The sequence below is a fragment of the Diadema antillarum genome, unplaced genomic scaffold, assembly GCF_040938485.1.
Source record: "Diadema antillarum isolate AM-2024a unplaced genomic scaffold, OU_Dant_1.0 seq00001083_RagTag, whole genome shotgun sequence".
Classification (NCBI taxonomy): Eukaryota; Metazoa; Echinodermata; class Echinoidea; order Diadematoida; family Diadematidae; genus Diadema; species Diadema antillarum.
The window spans coordinates 174,044-194,596 of NW_027271903.1; the positions used below are offsets into that span (position 1 = coordinate 174,044).

The window sequence follows — 20,553 nt, forward strand, 5'->3', positions numbered from 1 at the left end:
GGCTCCCGTCTGAACGTAACTAGTGTAAACTATAATTCCGTCATAAACATATACCAGCAAGAGTTTCTTTCATCTCCCGTACAGTTTTATGTGCCTCTTGTATCTCTCCCTCTCTATCTGCCTATCTCTCTCTCTTCCCCTCCTGCTCACCCTGCACCTTTTGAACAATAGTCTCAAAGTGACTCACGGTCCCAGACGTAATTGCTTAGTCCTCTTATCTTACAATGCATCAGCCTTCCCTAGACTCGGTGATTAGAAGGGTACTTAAACTTGACTCACTCTATTACGTAATCCCAAACAGACTGTGAAGATAGCCTAGTGACTTCTTTTCAGAATCAAAAGGAGAAACCCTCCAGATCAAGTGTATACCATACTAAATACAAGGATTATTCACACTAGATTTTAGTTGGTATATACCTCCTCAAGGAAGGCTAAGGGAAGGATGTGTAGGTGAAGGTGATGCTACATTTATACATTTTTCAGCTGATAAACTTTTGAATTTAGTATGTTACAATTTGAAATCATAATAGGAAGTAATGTTAATTGTTATATTTGTGACCCTGCACCTCAAAACAAACAAAAAGTCACCAAACATGAATTTTTAGTTAAGACCATATTCTGAAAGAGCAGACTTTAAGCTTTAAAATGATGTATAACTCAAATCAAATGGACTCTCCTAACCTATCTAAATATTGGAAAGAAAGCACAAACTCAAGAAAAGTGTGAACTGAGAAAAGAGGCTCTGAAGTACAGTGTCTATTCAAGCGCTTAATCATTACCAAACCGTGCTGGCTGTGCGATGAATGGGACAAAAAACAGGAAGTAAACCACCAGAGTAATAACAATGAAGAGATTATCCGATTAAACTGAAATTGAGCATGCCTCATTAACACATTCTGTCCATAATTAATGCCAACTTTCAAATCAGTAGCCTTATCCTTTCAAAAGTTATTAGAGTTGAAAGTGAAGAGTGTGGACAATGTTTTTCAGAAATGTAAAAGGGATTCTAAAGACACACCTAATCACACTATTCTACCAAAAATGTTCGAGATAAACTGCTAAAAAAACGCACTTTCCTGCCCGTTTTATGATACAAAATTTTAGCATAATGTAAAAGAAGACCCGCTCTTTCAGAAAATATGAAAAAGTCAAGTTCGGCTAGGTTGACCCATTTCACTTATTTTCAGTCCTCACGCAAAATCAGTGTGTGCAACTTTATGTTCGTTTTGAGGTGCACTCTTACATTTGATCTAGAGTAAATCTAATAACTTCTGGTAATGTTTTATAGAGAAATCAGAAGGTTTATCTTTATTTGTCCTCAAAAGTCACACCCTGTTGTTAGCATACATTGGACTAGATTTTAGATAACAATTGACAATAAAAAAGCAGAAAGAATGCATATCATCAAATAATTTCTGAGAAAAAAAAAATTTAAAAAAGATGAGAAAATGAACCTCATATGAGATTACAGCTGCCAAGGTTGACCAAGCCTGAACTTGGAAATGATGTAATATTCTGCTTTTTATAATTTTATGGGCAATGTTATTACTCATCACATGTTGAAAGACTCCAAGCCCTGTCTCTGAAGGCAATATGGTGTGAAGGCAACATGGTGTATGGTAATCTTCCAGAATGCTAATGATTTGATTCTCCTAAAATGTTACAAGAACCATCTTAAGATGTCAGCTTCACCCAACATTCTGTCTATAAATCAGCCCTCCCTACTGTGACTTCTTTTCTTTAAACAGCACCTCTGTGGATTTCTCTACTTCATGCAAAGATCTCTGTTAATTCAGTTGTTAGAATAATTTGAACAGTCAGTAGGAAACCAAGTATTGATATCTCTCTTCTTTCCAGTAGGTTTATATTTCAAGAACAATTTATGCATGCAAGTGCATAGTAAATGCAGTTATATGATATACTTCACAATCCTGTAATATTTTCCTGTCTGACAAGAGTAAAACCATGAGGTAAAGTGAGGTAAACGGGCTTTCCACCAGAGTAGGTAAGGCTTGTCTATAACTTCCTCCGCTGTAAGACAAGCATTCTTAGGTCTTCAATAGATGTATAGCACTTTGTGGTTTCTGATCCTAGCTAATGGCCAAGCTTTTATGAAGACCAACTAACCTTGAAGTTGGGTCTTTACGAGATCCAGACTGCCCCCAATTTGGTGCCATTGATGGTACCAGGAACTCTGTCTAGGCTCCAAGATGAAGACCAAAGGGGCAGCTTTGTGAGCTTTTCATCTTAATTACCCCCCTTTGATGTGGCTTCCTTCTCTAAGATGAAAGAGAGTTCTCTATTACACAGAGTCAACAGTGCATTAACTGATAGCACCTATAAAAGGCATTGACTGTTGACTGTTAGACAGCCTTCCAGGACTAGAGGGACCACAAGACCTGTTAATAATGGGGTTAATGAACTTACTGTCCACCGGAAGAAACTTGGTTGGGATGGTATTCATGGTGGATTGGCTATACTCAACTAACTTGGAGCAGATTCTTTACACTTCACTTCGTTGACGAGCATTGATGTAGATGTTACAATCATCGAGTGATATCATTAAAGAAATACAAGTAGCTTAGTTAGCACTCTTAGTTGTGATGAAAGTTGCTGATATGCAATTGTTTTCAATAGTTAAACATTTTTTTTCTTGGTTTATCACACTCCGTGTGCCGTTCTACATACCTGGGAGGTTTACCTGAGAGCAAAGGTTTTGCACCTAGCACAAGATATATACTTGAATTACGTAAATTATATACCAAATAACTTATGGATACTCTTTACAGTAAGACTTACTGTGAGAGAGATACATGTAGAATTGAATATATAAAGACAAAAACATTGATATGAACAGAATGCATTCATTCAATATCAATTCTTGTAGAACAGATAGCTGATTTAAATTATAGAAAAATGTTTTGTTTATTTGTTTGTTTGCTTGGTTTGCTTGTTGTGGGAATAATTTCGTGTAAAATCACAAAGGAAGAGTTAGAATAACAACAACTACAGAATCTGTCGTGGTATTTCATGCATTAAATTACTAGCTGGGAAAGGAAAAGAGAAAGAAACGAAGGGTAAAGACACATGACTGACTTTCTGAATGACATCCTCTGTATGATGGCCATGTCTTCAAGTAGACTGGAACATTATTGAACATTTGGCCTCAAATCGTGGTTTGTGGCTAGACCAGGCCTTGGATAGCCAGGGGAGAGATGTGACGTGTGAGTTCCTTCTTTGTCAGATGTCAGTGGAGGAAATATTTGTGGCTTGAAGTTACTATTTATATGTGGGCGATCACAGTCAAATTTGCGCACTGAGGTAGCTGTTACTATGAGGAGTTTGTTGGGTTTTTTTTTTCTGAGTGGTTTCTCAAATGATAGGACAAACTTCAAATTTAGAGTTGGGGGTCATTTTCAGTGCAGATCCATATTGGATGAAGTAAGGCTTCTTTTCTCACTTTTTTGCATATTTCTTTTGATTGTCACAGTGTTTCTTGTATTTTTTGACTAATAGTACTATTAGACTTACTGATATAAGTTTCAAATGAGGTATCCAAGACCAAGAAATAAAAGTAGATTAAATGATGCACCACATTCCTATTTGATAACTGCTTTGACTGCATGTATTTAAAATGCTAGGGTTTAGGCAATAAAACAATTTCAGTAAGTTTCTCTAGGCAGAAATTTACAAACAATACTTGATGGCAAAATGTAAACTAATAAATGAATATCCTGCTATTGCCCTACATTTCATTCATGGTTAATCATGAATATTCAGTCACAAAAATAAGGAAAAGGACCAAACAGGGAAAGAGTTTTTAAGCCATTTTGTAGGCCAGTTTGCGGACTGTCCTGTTGATATCTATCAATAGACCAATCTCACAGCCAGTGGGGATGGTGTATGGTGTGCACATGTGACCGGTAGTGGGTGGAAACCATACCAACTAGAGATCAATAGAGGAACTCTTCTGGTGGATGCCTCTTTTATTTCTGGTTCCCTCACTCTGTCTAGAGTCTCTGTCTAGAGCCAGGATTGAAAAACAAGAGTCACACTGGGTGCACATTCTCACACATGTATGCCTTTCATGGCAGCAAGCATACTGTCTATTACAGTAGTGTACTGCCTTTGCACATGTTTGGTGTGATCACCAAAAGAAGAGACAAAATTCATGGCACATCCGTGAAATCTTTGTTTGCATTTTTGGAGGTCGAAACCCTGAAACAAAAGAGAATTCCTGGAGTGATTTGGAGTGTTGAAAAATGCTATTATTTGGAGTGATGGTTTTTGTGGCAAGATTGTCACGGGGGAATTTTACTCATGGAGTGAATCACAGTCACAAAATGTTTCATTTTTATTTCAATCGAGTAGAAAAGGCAATTTGCTTCCTGTATCTTCATTTGTATTAACTTTATATGGGAGAGACAATATTCAATGTCTCCACATAGCTATCAGCAACTTCTTCATCAGTGCCTTCCTATTTTCAATCTCTTTATTGCTTTCTAGTCATTAGGAAATTACAAACATTGTAAGAAAATTTCTGTCTTTAGTATAAGAAATTCACTTGAGTGATGACACCATGGTCTACATACATATCACATTGTGACAAAGCCTCTCTCTTAGATCTGGTCATAATGTCAACCTCAGCACCCAGTAACTTTTGACTCATATCAAACATTGACCAATGTCCAGGTAAGATGGGTACATAGAGCGTCCATCTACCTGCTTGATAGCAGGTAATTGTGTTGGCCAGTGGGATTATATTGGGGATTATAGAGGGGGTAATAAACCCAGGGAGAAAGGCACCCCCTTCAAATCATGTGAGTAAGCTTGGCTTAGCTAGAAGAGGGCTCTTTATTTCAGTTTAGTCTGTTAGAGGACTAGTCTTTAGATTTTAGACCTGTTCTCTATTCCCTTATCGATTTTTCATCTACATGTAACACACATAACTTATTATTTTTTTTCAAGCAAAAGTTGGGGGAGTTGATATATTTGAATCATGCAGTAGACGATTGCAAATGCATGTTTTTCTGTTTTCATTTGGGAATTCTGCTTGTTTTAAGACTCTCTCTGCAACTTCCTGTACTGCTGTGTTATGATAAGGGGTCTTGAACCAGACTATGTAATGCTGGAGTGTAAATGAGCTGCTTATGGTGTGTGGTCAGTAGGCTTTGTTATGGAGAATGACCCTTGTATCATTTGGATGAAAACTTGGGTGAAGGGGTGAAGCCTCTTGTGGGGGCTTCTCAAAATGGATACCAACTTGAAGCTGTGCAGGACTGTAGAAGACTTGGGGAATATGGTAAGGATGCTGTATTGGTCTTTAGAGGATTTTTATTTTAAAAAATTATTCCTCTCATATTCACAAGTATGAATTTGTGACTATAGTCTGTAATAACATTTTCTCTCTGGGAAAGATTGTGTGGAACGAGGTACAAATCATTGTTCGAAATGTTCAAGAACTTGAATAGATTAACCACATATTCATTTTCCTCCATATAGCCCATCTGTCTTTTTTAGCAGGAACTATTTCAAAGAAAAATAAAACACATATATATATATATTGTGTGTGTGATGAGACAAGGGTAATATAATGATGCTCAGAGATTATTAGATTCTTACTGTTTACTCTCAATCTCTGTCTACATCACAGGCCTACGAGTGGTCGCTAGGAGGAATGAAATTTGTTGCTATGCTGGGCATCGAAGAGACAAGTAACCGGGAGCGATGTCGCATCCATCTCTGCACTCTAGAGAAATACCTGCGGGAGAACCCAGTGGTCACAGAAAAAGAATTTGCTCGCATGCTCCAACTTGCCAAGACGCTGGACAAAGGAAAGTGTATACAGCAGTGTGAGTTTGCCCAGCGTCGTTGCCGGGAGACGTACGGCATGATTCAGAAACGCATGGATCAGCTTCGGAACATTCTACTGAACCCCCGCTTCGGCTCTCAGAATGCGACATCGGATGGCAGTGGTGTCCGTATGAGGAGAGCAACATCAGACATTTCAAGGAGACCGTTGTCGAACTCACAGACCAAAGCTGTTCAGCCCATGAGGATTGAGGAGGGAGTCGAACAAGAAAAGACAATGTCTGAGTCAAAAGTCCCTCAGGAGAAGGTCGTTGAAGAAGTGAGTGTCTCGCAAGAGAAAGTAGCAGGAACCCTAAATGTTGCCCAGGAAATCTTACGCAAGGGACCCAAGACAACTCAAACAAAACACCAACGGGATTCCATGCACAGTAACGGATCCGTGGACTCCGGTATTTCTGTAGGAGATAAAGCATCCGAAAGGATAGCTGCAGCCGCTGGGGTTGCAGCGCCCTCAATCGCATCACAACCAAATAGTGCAACGGACGATGGTGTTGCTGTGACACGCCATCCGTCAAGGACACCTAAAGCCATCCAGCCAATCAGTGAGCTGGAGCCAATTCCGAGTCAGACGGAGGTGAAGCAAACCACTAGCCTTGAGAGGCTTGATGAGGGCTTTGAGGAGCGGGTGGAAGGTGAGAGGGGCGAGGAGACCACCAGTGGGGACAGCAACGCCCCCAGCAGCCAGGAGACACAGGCTGTGGAGGAGGCGGTTACCAAGGAGACGGAAAACAGAATCAAAGAGGACTTCCTCTCAGATGAAGACACAGAACAAGTAAGTAGTTGCATCTCAGTCAGCTTGGTTTCACAATCCCACCACAAGGTGCCCTGTCTATATGATTTGTTTCTGTGAATGATGACGAATAGCATGAATGCAAAAGAAGGTAGAAGTCTTTTATGGCTAAGCCTTTCTCCCACTGTGTAAAGCCAAGGTTGTTCTGGCCTATTCGTCACCCCGCCTGAAAGCACCCAGTACATTCATGTACATTGTATTTACCTGGAGACTGCGGAAAAACACAGGATGAAAGCTGTATCAACAGTTGTCAATACAAGGACATTCCTCGAGGCACTGAATAGGAAGTCATTCAAGAGTAATGGCTAAGTAATCAAGGTGGTGGAAAGGGGAGAATCTTATGTCGCCTTCATGTTTGTCCTCATGATCCCTGTCCTCCTAGAGATAAAGCTTACCTTGGTAGATTATTGTGGACATTTCTAGTCTTCTATGCAGTTAATCATGTATTTCATGTGTGTAAGATGTATTTTTAGAGTACAATTTGCCTGCAGGGTTTAAATTTCTCTCTTGGAACAGTGTTGGGAGATCTATTTTACCGATGACAATAAAATGACATTGATTTGACATTCTCTTTGTTCTGTCACTGAAATGCAAAAGAGATGTGGAAACATCACATTGAGAGTCACTGTAAAGAGTCAAAGTAACTCAAGATTATTTATGTTCATTTTTTCCATGTACACTATATACCAGGTTGAGAATACACAAGGTTGAGCACCTTGAGCACTTTTGAGTGGATATATTGCATGTTATAAATGTCTGTACAATGTATTACTATCAATAGCCACCACAGCAACCATTTTATCTATGAATATATTAATATTTTCACAGATTACAAACTGTCTATTTTCAAGGTAGAAATTCATATTTGTGAAGAAAGCATGTCAAAAATAGTCCTTTACTGTTTGAAATGTCAATATTTTATGAAGGGTATCAAATTTTACATAAATGATGTTGAACAAGCAATTTTTCTTCTATTTCCTTTATATGCAACACATAACAATACTCAATGCAATGTGTGAGCCCATCAACTCTAGTTCCAATTAGACTAGAATGTACATTGTATTCCCAGTGACTAAAATAAGGGCTGAAAACTCAGACACCAAATCTCTTCCTGTGGTCATATTAGCAGACGCAGTGGTCACCGCTGGATGCCAACCGTCACATCCGCCGCTCCATCTGCCTGGCAGACAACCCTCTCAAGCTGGAGGCGGAGACAGTTGCCAAGCAACACCCCAGTTATCGCAGACTCCTCCTCATTATTGATGAGGTCATCCAAACAGAGCAGGACTATGTCCTGGCTCTCAAATATATTCTGGAGGTAAGAAACATATATTTGTAAATGTAAGATATATCACCATGTGATACTGACTGCAAGTAGGTTAAGAATGGGGAGAAGTAATACCCCCCCCCCCCAAAAAAAAGGAAAAAAGATGGAAGTGCCCCTTTCTCATTCAACAGCGTAATTATATCGACACAGTGACATACTAGAGTGGAGCTACGTCCAAGATGTGCAGTCAAACTGTATATTTGCATATCATCCAGGAGAGAAAGTATCTTCCAAATAATATTCTGGTCACAAGATGGCGCTAGAGCGGGACTGATGTCATGTGATGATGCATAGTGGCAAGCTGGCAGTTTTTACCCTTGTGTGGAGCACAGAAAGTGCGTATCTCCCTGTGTCGATGTGTACGTGTGTGTGTGTGTGTGTAAGTGTGTGTTTATATGGGTGTACTGACACATAGTGATATATACTCCCTGGGACATGAATATTCATTAATCTTGCTTTTTTTGATACATCCTAGTTTTAATGTTGAGTTTAGGGATTAATGTTGGTGTATTCCTGAAGTGCTTAAAGTCAAAATACAGATTAGTGAAACATTGATTAATCTTTCACTTCTTGCTCCAGTTGCAAGAGATTTTGACTTGTCTTACACTGCAAGTGACACTGACTTGATTCCAGTGATTACCTTGTATGTCTTTACCATTGTATATAGCAAATCTCATTCTTGAATTATGTTTTTGAGAACATGAGTTATGCATTAAAAGAATTTGAAGTCTGTGGAAATGAGTGCAAACTAACAGACTTTTGCCCTATATTCAAATTTGAATGGTATAGAAAGTTGATTTGTATCAACGAGTTTTTCTTCATTGGGAAAAATAAACCTGAAATGTTTCACAGTGGGACTTCCAAGTGGCCAAAGTTAAGAAGCACTCCAAGTAAATAATTAAGGTCCAAGCTTAGTAGTAAATCTTTCACATTCCATAATTTGTCATTTTAGAAGAGAGATGTTACACACAAATAATAATGGTAAAGAAAAGACTGATAACAATGATACTAACAATTATGATGACAGTAATGATAATGATAATGATAATGAAAATAGTGATAATGATAATGAAAATAAAATGATAATGATAATGATAATGAAAATAATGAAAATAATGATAATGATATCAAAGATAATGATAATGAAAATAATGATAATGATAATAAAGATAATGATAATGAAAATAATGATAATGATAATAATGATAATGATAATGATGATAATGATAATGATAATGATCATGATGATAATACTCATCACAATCATCGTCATTATCAGAGCGCAATGAATGAGAAAGACTATTTTTGTACGGTGAAGTACCACAGCTCTCACTAGCACTCACATATAATTTCTCATCCCTCCTCGCATCCATCAGAACTATGTAACCGAGATGGACAGGGAGGACATCCCCCAGGCCCTCAGGGGCAAACGCAGCATCGTCTTTGGCAACCTGGAGAAAATCTACCTCTTCCACCAGCGAGTCTTCCTAAGGGAGCTCAAGGGGTGCATGAACACACCCCTCCAAGTCGGCCAGTGTTTCCTCAAACATGTAGGTGGAGATAGAGTGATGTCAAACTCTAAGTCTTGGCCTCATTAGCATCTTGGTCACATGTGAAGCTGTCTGCAAATGCCACGACTTTGTAGCTGTAAAAATTCATAAAAGCACATCCTGTGACTGAAACTGTCTATGTCTATAGATACATGTATATGTGTCTGTATGTGTAGTTTGTGTTGTTTTTTCTTGTCTTCTTTCTGAGACATCACTTGAAGCTAGACTAGATTCTTTATGTATCATTCCTAAGAAACTGATTAGATACCTTTTGTATAAAGTTGTATTGTTAGCATGAAAGTGATGACATGTTTAGTGTTTTAGAATCTTCGAGGATAAAACAATTCTTCTGATTCAGTAAGATGAATAAACTGATGTCAGGTAATAAAATCTTTGTCCTCCGTTTCACTGCCTACAATATCATCAGTGTATCGTTGAAATACTCTTATTGATGGACAGTGCATGTAAGAATATGAAACTATTTGGATATATTCTCCTTTTTCTCCTTCAAAAGTTAATTATTCATCCTGTGATGTAATTCTCTTGTATTTCAACAGAGACAAGACTTTGGTCTCTATGCTCTGTACAATATGAACAAACCAAGGTCGGACAAGCTCTTGGCAGAATTTGGAATGTTCTTCAGGGTAAGTTGATGGATGATATGACATGAAATTAACGAGATGTTTTGTGATAAAATGCACATAAAATTTCACCAGGGAATGCATTCCTTGGTTTCAGGTTATGGAGATAGAATAAAGGAGAGTATTTGTGATACAGTTGATGCTGACCAAAAGCAAACAAAAAGTAATGAGTAAAACTAGTTAACCTCTTTCAATTTCACTCCTGGTATCTTATATTTCATGGCTTTATGTTTCCAACTCCCCACTAAGATGCTAAACAAACCTATGATCCTCATAAAATATTGATTTCTAGTAAATATATAAACCATCTTAGAATCAAAGCAAGAGAGAGAAAAAAATGTTGGTCTCCTTGCAGTGTAGCTTTTTGACTTGGGGAAAAAGATTAATCTGTGTTCTATGTGAATCATCATATATTGGTTGTGACCTTAACTCCTATTGTAATTTGAGATCCTGCATAATTCTTTGCAAGAAACTCCCCATCATGACATTCTTTTGGATGTGTTTGATCAGAAAATGGCAAGGTGGTATTAGCACTTAGCTATGCAAAATCCATTCTTCCTAAGATGTAGACTTATCTCTGCCCCTGTATGACCACCAGCACCTTGCTCCAAGAAGCCTCTCTAGGCCTCCTGATGCTAGAGATACACTAAGTGAGGCATTCTTAATCAGAAGATCAGAGGGTGAGGATTAACATCCATCTGGGGGTATGTCCCCAGTGTGGATTCCAGGGTGAGATTTAGGCCATTTCTGGTTGGAGGGGATTTCTGACCTCCAAACTAATTGAACTCTAAGAAATGACTCCTTACATTTACAAAGGTTTTTTAGTAGCATATCTGGAGGTGTTTAGAAGAGGTCTAATCATGGGTAGATGAGTAGGCAAACATTGCGTGAAGCTGGGGGGGGGGGGGGGGGGGGGGGGAGGGGGGAGTAGGGAGAGGAGGAGGTGGAGGAAGAGATATGAATATAATGTAGGCTGTGCTTCCCTTTAGGTGCTACCACGACCCTAGTGTGTCTGACAATGCTTTTCAAGTGCTTGTGTATGTGCAACTGTGTGTCCTGTAGATAATTGCAGCTTTAATTGCCCACAAGGTGACGAGTATGAGCGCATGAATGTATTTGTGAGTGAATGCACAAAAGGTTAGATATTACCCCATCCTTCTATGATTTTTGCCTGAACATGATATGCAAGACTCATTTGCATGCTTCCATTTACACTCAGAGAGTTGCAGGGGGTTAAGTATTGAGGATCGTTATCAAGATTCTTTCCCTTTCTTACAGAGTAAGCAGCGACGCCTGGGAGACAACATGGATCTAGCTAGCTACCTGCTGAAGCCAGTTCAGAGACTAGGGAAGTACGCCTTGCTTCTGAGGGATCTCATCAGGCAGTGTCGGACACAGGATCAGGAGCAGCAGGCCCTCAAGGTCAGATTCAGGACAGCCATCTTTTGTCCTTTATATCTATTATTTCTAATCTTCCTACATCTCCTGCCCCTGCACATATCAAGGCATTCTCATCCTTTTGTACAACTTACCATCATATTCTTCATTCATTTTGTACATCACGTGACATCACAAACTGTGATAGTCTTCTCATCTTGCGATGACTGCACCAAAATTTTGAAAATGTATAACTGTTAAAGGGATTGCCTGATTTTCCTCAAACTTTGCTGATGTGTTCTATCAATATTGATTGCTGCATTCACTCAATCCACATGTATATTTAGGTTTCATTCCCCTTTAATCTATCTTCTCTCTCTCTCTCTTTTTTTTTTTTTTTTGGGGGGGGGGATATCACTCAAGGACATGTCATTAATTTCTCATTGAATAAGTTTGACATTCCAGAATAAAATGTTAGTTGTATGAATTCATCATATTTCGCTGTTTTGTTGTTAGCTGTTTTGTTTGTTTAGCATGATATGATAATAGGAATTTATATTGCGCTAAATCCACTCTGTAGAGAGCTCAAAGTGCAGTATCCCTTGTGTTATCCCCTACAATAAACACAATGGCTACTTCAAAATAATTTGTATTTTCGTATGAGGCTCTTTCCTATTTCCCTCTATTTTAGAATGTTCGCTCATTTTGTTTTCAAAGTTGGCTGCTATTTCCACTGTATCCAGAGTGCCTGCATAGAAGACATTGCCATCAGCTGTTTGTGCATTGAGAGAAATCAGCTGTGAATTAATATTCAAACACTCAATGTGGTGGCTGATGAAATTTGTATTTAACCAAGATTGTTGAGATATAGGCAGGGATAAAAATGAGAACTTAAAGAGAGTCTGGAATTTGCACTGTTATGAATTGTATCAAAGATAAATCAGTTTTTGTCTTGATTATTCTTTCCAGGCGGCAGAAGAAATGATTGAGTTCCAGATGAGACATGGAAATGACCTTCTTGCCATGGATTCCTTGCAGGATTGTGATGTAAGTTAAACTCTGTTCATTTTTTAAATAAAATATAAAACTCGATTACTCATTTGCAGATTGTGAATGCAGTTTATGATACGCGTTCACATTTGACCATTTCATGGCCTCTCGTCACCAAATAGTAAAAGAAAATGATGTGTTGAAAGGAACCAGATGCGTAGTGTTATCATAACTTGTCATTCTCATTTGCATATCAAATGGTAGCATTACCTGTAATTTTGAAAAAGACACAATTTTCCAAAGAATTTACATTTCATATGATAGACTTTATAGTGTGTTCATCTATGTGGTATTTGATGAAGGGGCATAAAAACTTGATTTCACTCACAAACAAAAAAGGATACTACCTAGTCATTCAGTCATCCCCCCCCCCAAAAAAAAAAGCCCACCCCAAACAAACAAACAAACAAACAAACAAACATATAAATGAAAATGTGTACATGATATATGTCATTCATAATGTCTCATAATCGTGTCTTGATTTTATTGCCATTGTAGTTATGTCTGGTTGTTCATTAGCACTTGCCTTTACATTATTTTTTTTTTTTATTGTATTCTAGACATACTTTTGTATTGATTCAAACATACTCTGATATGATGCTTTTTTGTTCTTTGTCCACTAATTGTGAAATTTATTTTGTAGAAAATCTTGAAATTGGAAGGAGTACTTATTTGAATTATTAAAATGTGTTTGTCTATGTGGTTTAGATGTTGTCTTTATCTATTTACACATCTGTGTATGTATCTTTCATTCTGTACAATCATTTTCGACAATCTGTAAATTAATTTATTTTGTCTATTATTTTGTATATCTCTGGGTATATCTTATGTGTATCCATTCATCTGTCCATTCATTGATGTATCTATCTAGCTATCTATCTGTGTAGAATTAATGCTGACTTGAACAAAACTTTGATCATTAAATCATATGCTGATTTTAAAAAAAGAAATAGGTGCCACTGCAGTGTTTTGATAACTTTGGAAGGTTCTGCTTTGCAGTTCTTTACTCACCTGTACTTTATCTAGAGAAAATAGAAAGTTTTTGGATGCTCTCTTATCCTTCATTCAATATTATGTATATATGGTCTCCAGATTTGGTCTTCTCCAATATAAAATGGCAGTAGATGCTTTTGAAGCGGTTATTCTTTTTTTGTGCTGGTATACAGAACTGCCGCCGCATAATCCGCTGCCCCTGAGTTTGACCATATAATCCGCACTTGGCATTTTCAAACGTATCTCTGCTTTATCGAATGAGAAATCCCAGATTGTGCTGCAAAGTATTTTTGAGACAAAAAAGGTGACAGCTGTTGGAAATATTAAAGACAAGATCCTTTCAAGCCGAGGGTGTAGAATGCAGACTGGAGTTTCCCTGTTCTCCCCAAAATGCATTTATATCCATCAAAATTATGTGACACTAAAGTGCAGCTCCATAAAACCGTGATCAATCAAATATCAGTTTTTTCTCCCCTCCCTGTAATCAAGGCATGACTCAAAAAAAGCAGGGGGTATTGGGGAGGTGGGTATGGAGGGGAAAAAAAAAGGGAGAATCACTTAGTCTTATTGAAGAATTAGATGACTCTGTGTATTAAGTTAAATCAGGGTCATTGTCCGTTGGACCAATGGTTTCTGTAATGTACTATGTCATGCCTGCAATTGTTGGATCCATCAGCGACAAAGGGGTAACACTGGCTACCTGTCAGACAAGGGTCCCGGGCAAATCAAGCAAATTATCAATCACCATCCAGTTGCCATACATCATGGGTGTCTTCTTGCTATCTAGCTCAAGAGGAGGGGGCGGCACCCTTTCAAGTTTCTGTCTTTTTACCCCCCGAGGGTCTCTCTTGTACTTTGATAGAAAATGCGTGATTAATGTGGAACCGCAGGAGCAGCCATGCCAACCGGTGTCCGAGGGCACATCAATTATTGTCAGCCTAATGGGTTCGCTTCTCATCACACATATCTAGAATCAGACATTGAAATCATGTTTACGTCTTGAATCGATCACACAGCTCTGTGAGGGTCATTGCGTTGACAGATGTTAGTGCGTATCATCCATTCTTTTAATGGAGCAATATCCATTCCATTCCATCTCTTCTAAACTTACCAACGAGAGTACTTATCAAAACAATCCGTAAATCAAGAAGGAGAAAGTCTTCCTCTTACTGTCCAGCTGCATAGATTCGGAATAACTTTGCCTGCAGACTGCTTGGTGTATGGGGGAACCTAATCCTGGCATGATTTGCTGTTTAGCATAATATCAGTGCATTTTTCTCATCTTCTACAGGTCAACCTTCGAGAGCAGGGCGAGCTATTACGTCAGGTGAGACGAGGGTTCCTACAGACCTACTTACTATCTGATTGTGACAGCCCTCTGACCAGGGCTTAGCTGTAGTCATAATGTCCTCCTTTGACATACTCAGAGTTGTTTCTTGTGGACATTTGAGGATGGAGTGTCTTATGTTTAAGTGCCTGAAGCAACAGTTTGAGACACATTGTGTAAGCACTTGTGCTGCAGGCTGTTTTGAGTGATCATGACACAGTGCCACTGATCTGTTTCTCCTAAACGTGTAGACTATCAGCAGAGCATCCTAGTATTAGCCAATCTCACTTATTACATTTTCTAAAGCAGAACTTCTTTTGTATCTTTTTTTGCATCATGTGTCAAGTTAGTTTAGGAACAATATGAGCAAATGCAATATCCTGTTGATTTCAAATCGATAGAAAGTGCCTGCATTTGGTAGTGAGAACAAGTTGTACATGTGGTGTCTAGCCTGTTCCCGGGGGCTTCGTTTGTTATGTCATCGCTTGTCGATGAGTAAGTAGATAATGTGACATGACAATGACGGTAGGGGGCAGGCTTTTGGTGTCATGCGTGCTCACTGGTGGCATTAATTGATGAATCAGTTTCATGCAGAGAAGCTAACTTCCTTGTCTGATTGATGCGGGCTGTCCCGATGCAGACAAATCGTCAAGGACATGACACACGCCTTCCTGCTCTTATCAGTCCAAGATCCACAAACTGACACCTCATTAACCTTTGAAAAACGGATAGAATTACACACCAAATCCAGACTGGATTCGCTGGAAGTTAATCTCTCCTGTTTAATTCTTAGTATGAAATCAACGTCTTGCTGAAGTGTATTCACAATTGTGCACTTTAGGAATATTCTTCTCAGACAATGTTCAAATAGTCCTTGGTTTTGCCTTATTGCCATATAAAAGGTGAAAATGTGAACACTTGTGCATGAATTATTTCTCAGTACACTGGCTTGGTGCATGGGGGAAGAATGTAAACATTTTACTTGGTGTCAATATCAAGTATTTGAACAAAGTTTATATGAAAAATATTGAGAAAATATTTCAAAGTATATGAGAAATATTTCTAAGAATATATCATTGACAGGTTTTGAAAGTGACGTTATTGCATTCTCATTTCTCTTGTCATGTTCCTAACACAGGCCGAGTTCCTGGTTTACCGAGGGATGAGAAAGTGTGTACGCCATGTCTTCCTCTTCGAAGACCTGATCCTGTTCAGCAAGCCTCGTAAGACCAACCAGGGGCACGACGTCTACCAGTACAAGTTCAGTCTCAAGGTCAGTACCTGGTCCATGTTGACCCCTGACCCCTTGCACCCACCCCTGTCCTGTAGCATCTAATCACTCAACAGTCTTGGTTGTGAATGTTCATTTTGTCATCATGCGCTACCATCTGGTGATTGCTATCATATTTTGATTAGGGGAAAAGGAGAAGGTGTGGTGAAGGAGGAGCTTGAAGCAGAGAAGGGGGGGGGGGTAAGCTGGTAGAGGTAGGGGAGGGGAGGGGAAGCACCCGTGATGAATGTCCTCATGAAAGTCTTTGAGAGATCTGGTTTCTCTACCAGTACAATTCCATTCCCAAAGTCAGCAGCCAGTCTTGATTGATCTCTGACTGTACTCAGCCACATGTCAGCTTAGTACAGTCTTTTCACCCTGCATGCCTTGATCTCCTATCTCAGTCATAGATACATGTAGCATTCATTTGGTGATAGTTGATTAGGAAATGTGTGTCTTTTAATGGGTGCTAGGCACCTATTAATGTAATCACAGATCAGTTTCCTGCTTACAGTCTACAGAGACTGTGATTGTGCAATCATCATGACTTCTGGGACTTTTGGTTAATAACTCGAGACACATAATCCCATGCATGCTGCCTTGTCTTTGGTCAGCATGAAGTGGAGTTGTCTGGCATGCTGATGTATAGAGACATGTTTGACAATGATATGATGACAACAATTAAAGTGATGACTTTTTTTTCTATGGCCACCATTGATATTGATGATTATAATGGCAATGGTAATTAGTGTGATGTTGGTTTAGTTATGGATCATCCATCATTGATATATTTCTGTACATCATATTTGTACTAAATGATTCTATGATTATTGCTGACATTGTCATTTGTGCCATGTAATGAACATCTGTGGCAAACACACAGCAGTTGTTTACAATACTCAAAGAAAATGTCTAATTTTTCCCTTAATAATCTTACTTGAAAGTGGAATGTAGTATGATATTTACTATGTAAAGAATATTTGTGAGGTGTCAGTGTTACTTGATGTATACCTTGTATATCTTCACATCAATTATGTTTCAGATGACTGACATAGGTCTGACAGAGAGCATCGGAGAAACGGGTACAAAGTTTGAGGTCTGGTTCCGGCGGCGTAAGTCTTCAGACAAGGCTTACACGCTGCAGGCACGCAGTCCAGTGGTCAAGCGAGAGTGGACAGCAGACATCAGCCGGTTGCTATGGCACCAAGCGCTGAAGAGCAAAGGTACGTTAGCACAGGAATGAACACTTTCATGCCATGAACATAAAGCGTGTGAACAAAAAGCCACCAAATAAATTTTGTGGGCAGTTCTAGTGTTGAGAAGATAACTGAAGTTCAAAGAATGTGTGGATTGGTGAATTCTGGCATTTCCATGGTATCAAAATGATTTATAGAATGTTATTGGTGAGGTATTAAATGAATGATTAAAGCACAACTGACTATCGCACCATTGAAATTGTTATGAAATTGTAAAGTATGTTAATTTGATGCTGATATGATGTTTCAGTGGTAATTGCAACTGACTCTATATTACTGCCAATATCAGTATCGTGTTGTTTCATGGTCATATATATGGTTTTATGTTTTCACAAATATTTTTAGCAATGCTTACTTTCTTTGTTTCCATAGAAACGAGACAACATGAGCTTTCGTCCCTTGGTTTCTACAGCAAGCAGACATTTGACATAAAACCAAGTGTGGATAGGATCAACGATAGGGCAGTCAACCTCAAAGGTAAGACAAGAACCTTGTATTATAAGATTTTTTTTAAGTTTTTACAGTAGAGTATGTTTAGTTATTGAAATACATTGGTGGACGCAAGGCTTTTTAACTGTCTGATCTTTCTAGTACTTGCATAATTTGACATTTTCTTTGTGTTTCAAGAATATGTGCATGTGAATTTGTCTTTTCAAAAGAAGTGGCGGAGAATTATTTTTAAAATAAAGAAATGCTCTTTGATGAGTACATTATGAGAAAGAGGTCAGTTTTGAATAAAGAGCTCACAAGATCAGAATATCTACTGTTCATGACATCACCTAATCAAGATTTCTGTGTTTATGTTCCTCCATAGCTCCAAGAACAAGGAATTCCATCGCCATCTCGTCATTCAGCTCTTCCAACAAGCTCTTTGATGCCTCCACCTTCTCGTCGATGTCCAACCTGAGTTCTCCGGCCAACATGTCCTCCCTGCACCACCTCTCATCTCCATCCCGGCGCTTCTCCCTAGCCAGCTCCATGGCACTAGCGGGGTACAACATCCCGGAGATGGGTGCCATGGGAGACTTTCACCAGCCACGCCCGACAGCAGCCGTCAGTCCTACCAACACCCTCCAAGGTACAGACAGCAGTGGGGAAGGGAGCACCTTTGGCATTGAGAACACAGCAGCCGCTGCCCCTCACTTGCCCACTACGGGTGCCGTCCTAAGGCCCTTTGACTCAAGAACTTTAAACCCTTTTGTCAGGAGTGTCCCCTCGCCACGCAGCTCCCAGATCTACCAGGAGACCATGTTCTCTTCAGATGTTCGCACCATGAGTGTGAGTTCCCTCCACTCGGAGGCGGCTACCGTGGAAACGAGCGCCAGCCACAGACGGTCCCAGAGAGGTGGCAACCAGTATGTGACTGCGGTAAGTTTTGAAACAGCTCTTCTTATCCACAGGCAGTTGCTATGTGTGTTTGCTTGTTTGTTTGTCTGTTTATGTGTACATTTGTTTGTACATAATGAGGTCAATTTGAAGTGTTAGCATCCCGTGAGAGTAATTTACATATGAAATACAATCAACTGCAATTACAATTGTTTCATAACGAGTCACAAAACACTGTGTAGGCTGTAGACTTTGCAGATAGGCACTTGTTTTTAACCCTTTCAAGATCGTTATCTTAAACTGCCATAAACTTGATATACAAACAGTCACCAGTGATTCTGACAGAGTAAATGAGCTGATATTTGGTATTTGCTCAGTTGTGACATACTGATGTCTTTGCTTTGCCATTCATGCATGTACAGGTTGTATTGTGTATTTTGCTGGTATGTGGTGAAGGCTTCCTAGAATGAAATATGAGTAATTATGTCAGAAGTCTGTAAAAAGGAAAATGGCAGAGGCATTAAAGTAACTACTGCCCATTCCCATGTGCAAAGGTAAACTGAATTGTCAAGGTTGTCTTGAGGGCCAGAAAGGCAACTTGAGATATATTGTTGGCTCAGGTTTTTTGCTGAATGGGGTGTTTTAACTTTGGTATATAATTACATATCTGTGCTCTTACTAAAGAAGATGTATGACTGTTACTCAGAAAACTGTTACCACAGTTTGATTTATGGAGGAATTATTGAATCATTATTTCTATGATAGATAAAGTGCATGAAAGAAACAATGTATGGTGTAAAGGAAATTTATTTTCTGTTTTTTTTCATGATTACAGGTATGAAAGACATGACTGACTTGGACTAGGGATGTGGAGTATTCCCATATCATGCTGGACTGACCAGACTGCAGAGAGCTATGCTGAGGGACAGAGATCATAGGCTCATCAGATTTGATAATATCATGGCAGTCAAGGCAGATTGAGGGCACAAACAGAAGGATTAAGGAATGCCCCCCCCCCCCCCCCCCTCCTCTCTGGGTGTCAATCCTAATCTTTCCTGGTGAGATGAGACTGGCAGACAAAGCTCTTCTTATCTCCGAGGGCAACATGAGTAGCCGGGACATCATCTGCGGCTCAAGTTTTGTTTGCTGCAATTTGCGGGGGTGTGACTCCGGCACCCTTTTCCCCAGAAGGTGTGGGGTTAGGATCTCGACTGCTGTGGTCACCTGTAGCTTGCATCACTTTCTCGGGTGCAGCCAGAACTGTGGAGGCCACCATTGTAGTCCATTTTCCCACTTGATCTAATCTCTGTCGCTAAGAAGCAGAACTTGAGTGGATGATAGCAAAGAAAAGAAAGAAAAAAAAACCAAAAACATTGTGATCATTATTTGGGTATTAACAGTACATCAGTATGCCTCATGTTACGTCACTCTGAGATCAAGTTCTGCTGGTATTGCTAACCCTATTTCCAGGAATCTTGACAATGGCTCCGTCAATTATCACCTTCCTGTAATGTAATTGTGAAATCAGATTTCCCTTCCAACATTTCATGGAAATGAATTTGTCATTAATGCAAATGGCACTTGGTGACACACACAGCAGAATACTTGGAGGCTTGCATGTTGTGATATTATTTTGACTAATTGATGACATAATTCAACACCATATGTCCCTTGTAAATACTCAGTGGAATTGTCCATGATATGCAAGTTGCTGGGACAACTTAACTTGCCAGCTTTATGATTTAAAAAAAAAAATAGGTACAGTGGTATCATTT

At 39.2% G+C, this 20,553-nt stretch overlaps 1 protein-coding gene across 1 annotated transcript in view; it reads left to right on the forward strand.

Moving 5' to 3' along the window:
• Positions 1-19,755, forward strand: part of LOC139743466 (puratrophin-1-like) — a 130,167-nt gene extending 110,412 nt beyond the window's left edge. The window contains exons 15-26 of the mRNA XM_071653951.1: positions 5,654-6,643; positions 7,788-7,979; positions 9,365-9,538; positions 10,096-10,182; positions 11,458-11,601; positions 12,526-12,603; positions 14,891-14,926; positions 16,065-16,199; positions 17,239-17,419; positions 17,825-17,929; positions 18,267-18,820; positions 19,614-19,755. Coding sequence (XP_071510052.1) covers positions 5,654-6,643; positions 7,788-7,979; positions 9,365-9,538; positions 10,096-10,182; positions 11,458-11,601; positions 12,526-12,603; positions 14,891-14,926; positions 16,065-16,199; positions 17,239-17,419; positions 17,825-17,929; positions 18,267-18,820; positions 19,614-19,619 — 2,682 coding nt within the window. The 3' untranslated portion in view covers positions 19,620-19,755. The remainder of the gene's footprint in view (positions 1-5,653; positions 6,644-7,787; positions 7,980-9,364; positions 9,539-10,095; positions 10,183-11,457; positions 11,602-12,525; positions 12,604-14,890; positions 14,927-16,064; positions 16,200-17,238; positions 17,420-17,824; positions 17,930-18,266; positions 18,821-19,613) is intronic.
• The last annotated feature ends 798 nt before the right edge of the window (positions 19,756-20,553 follow it).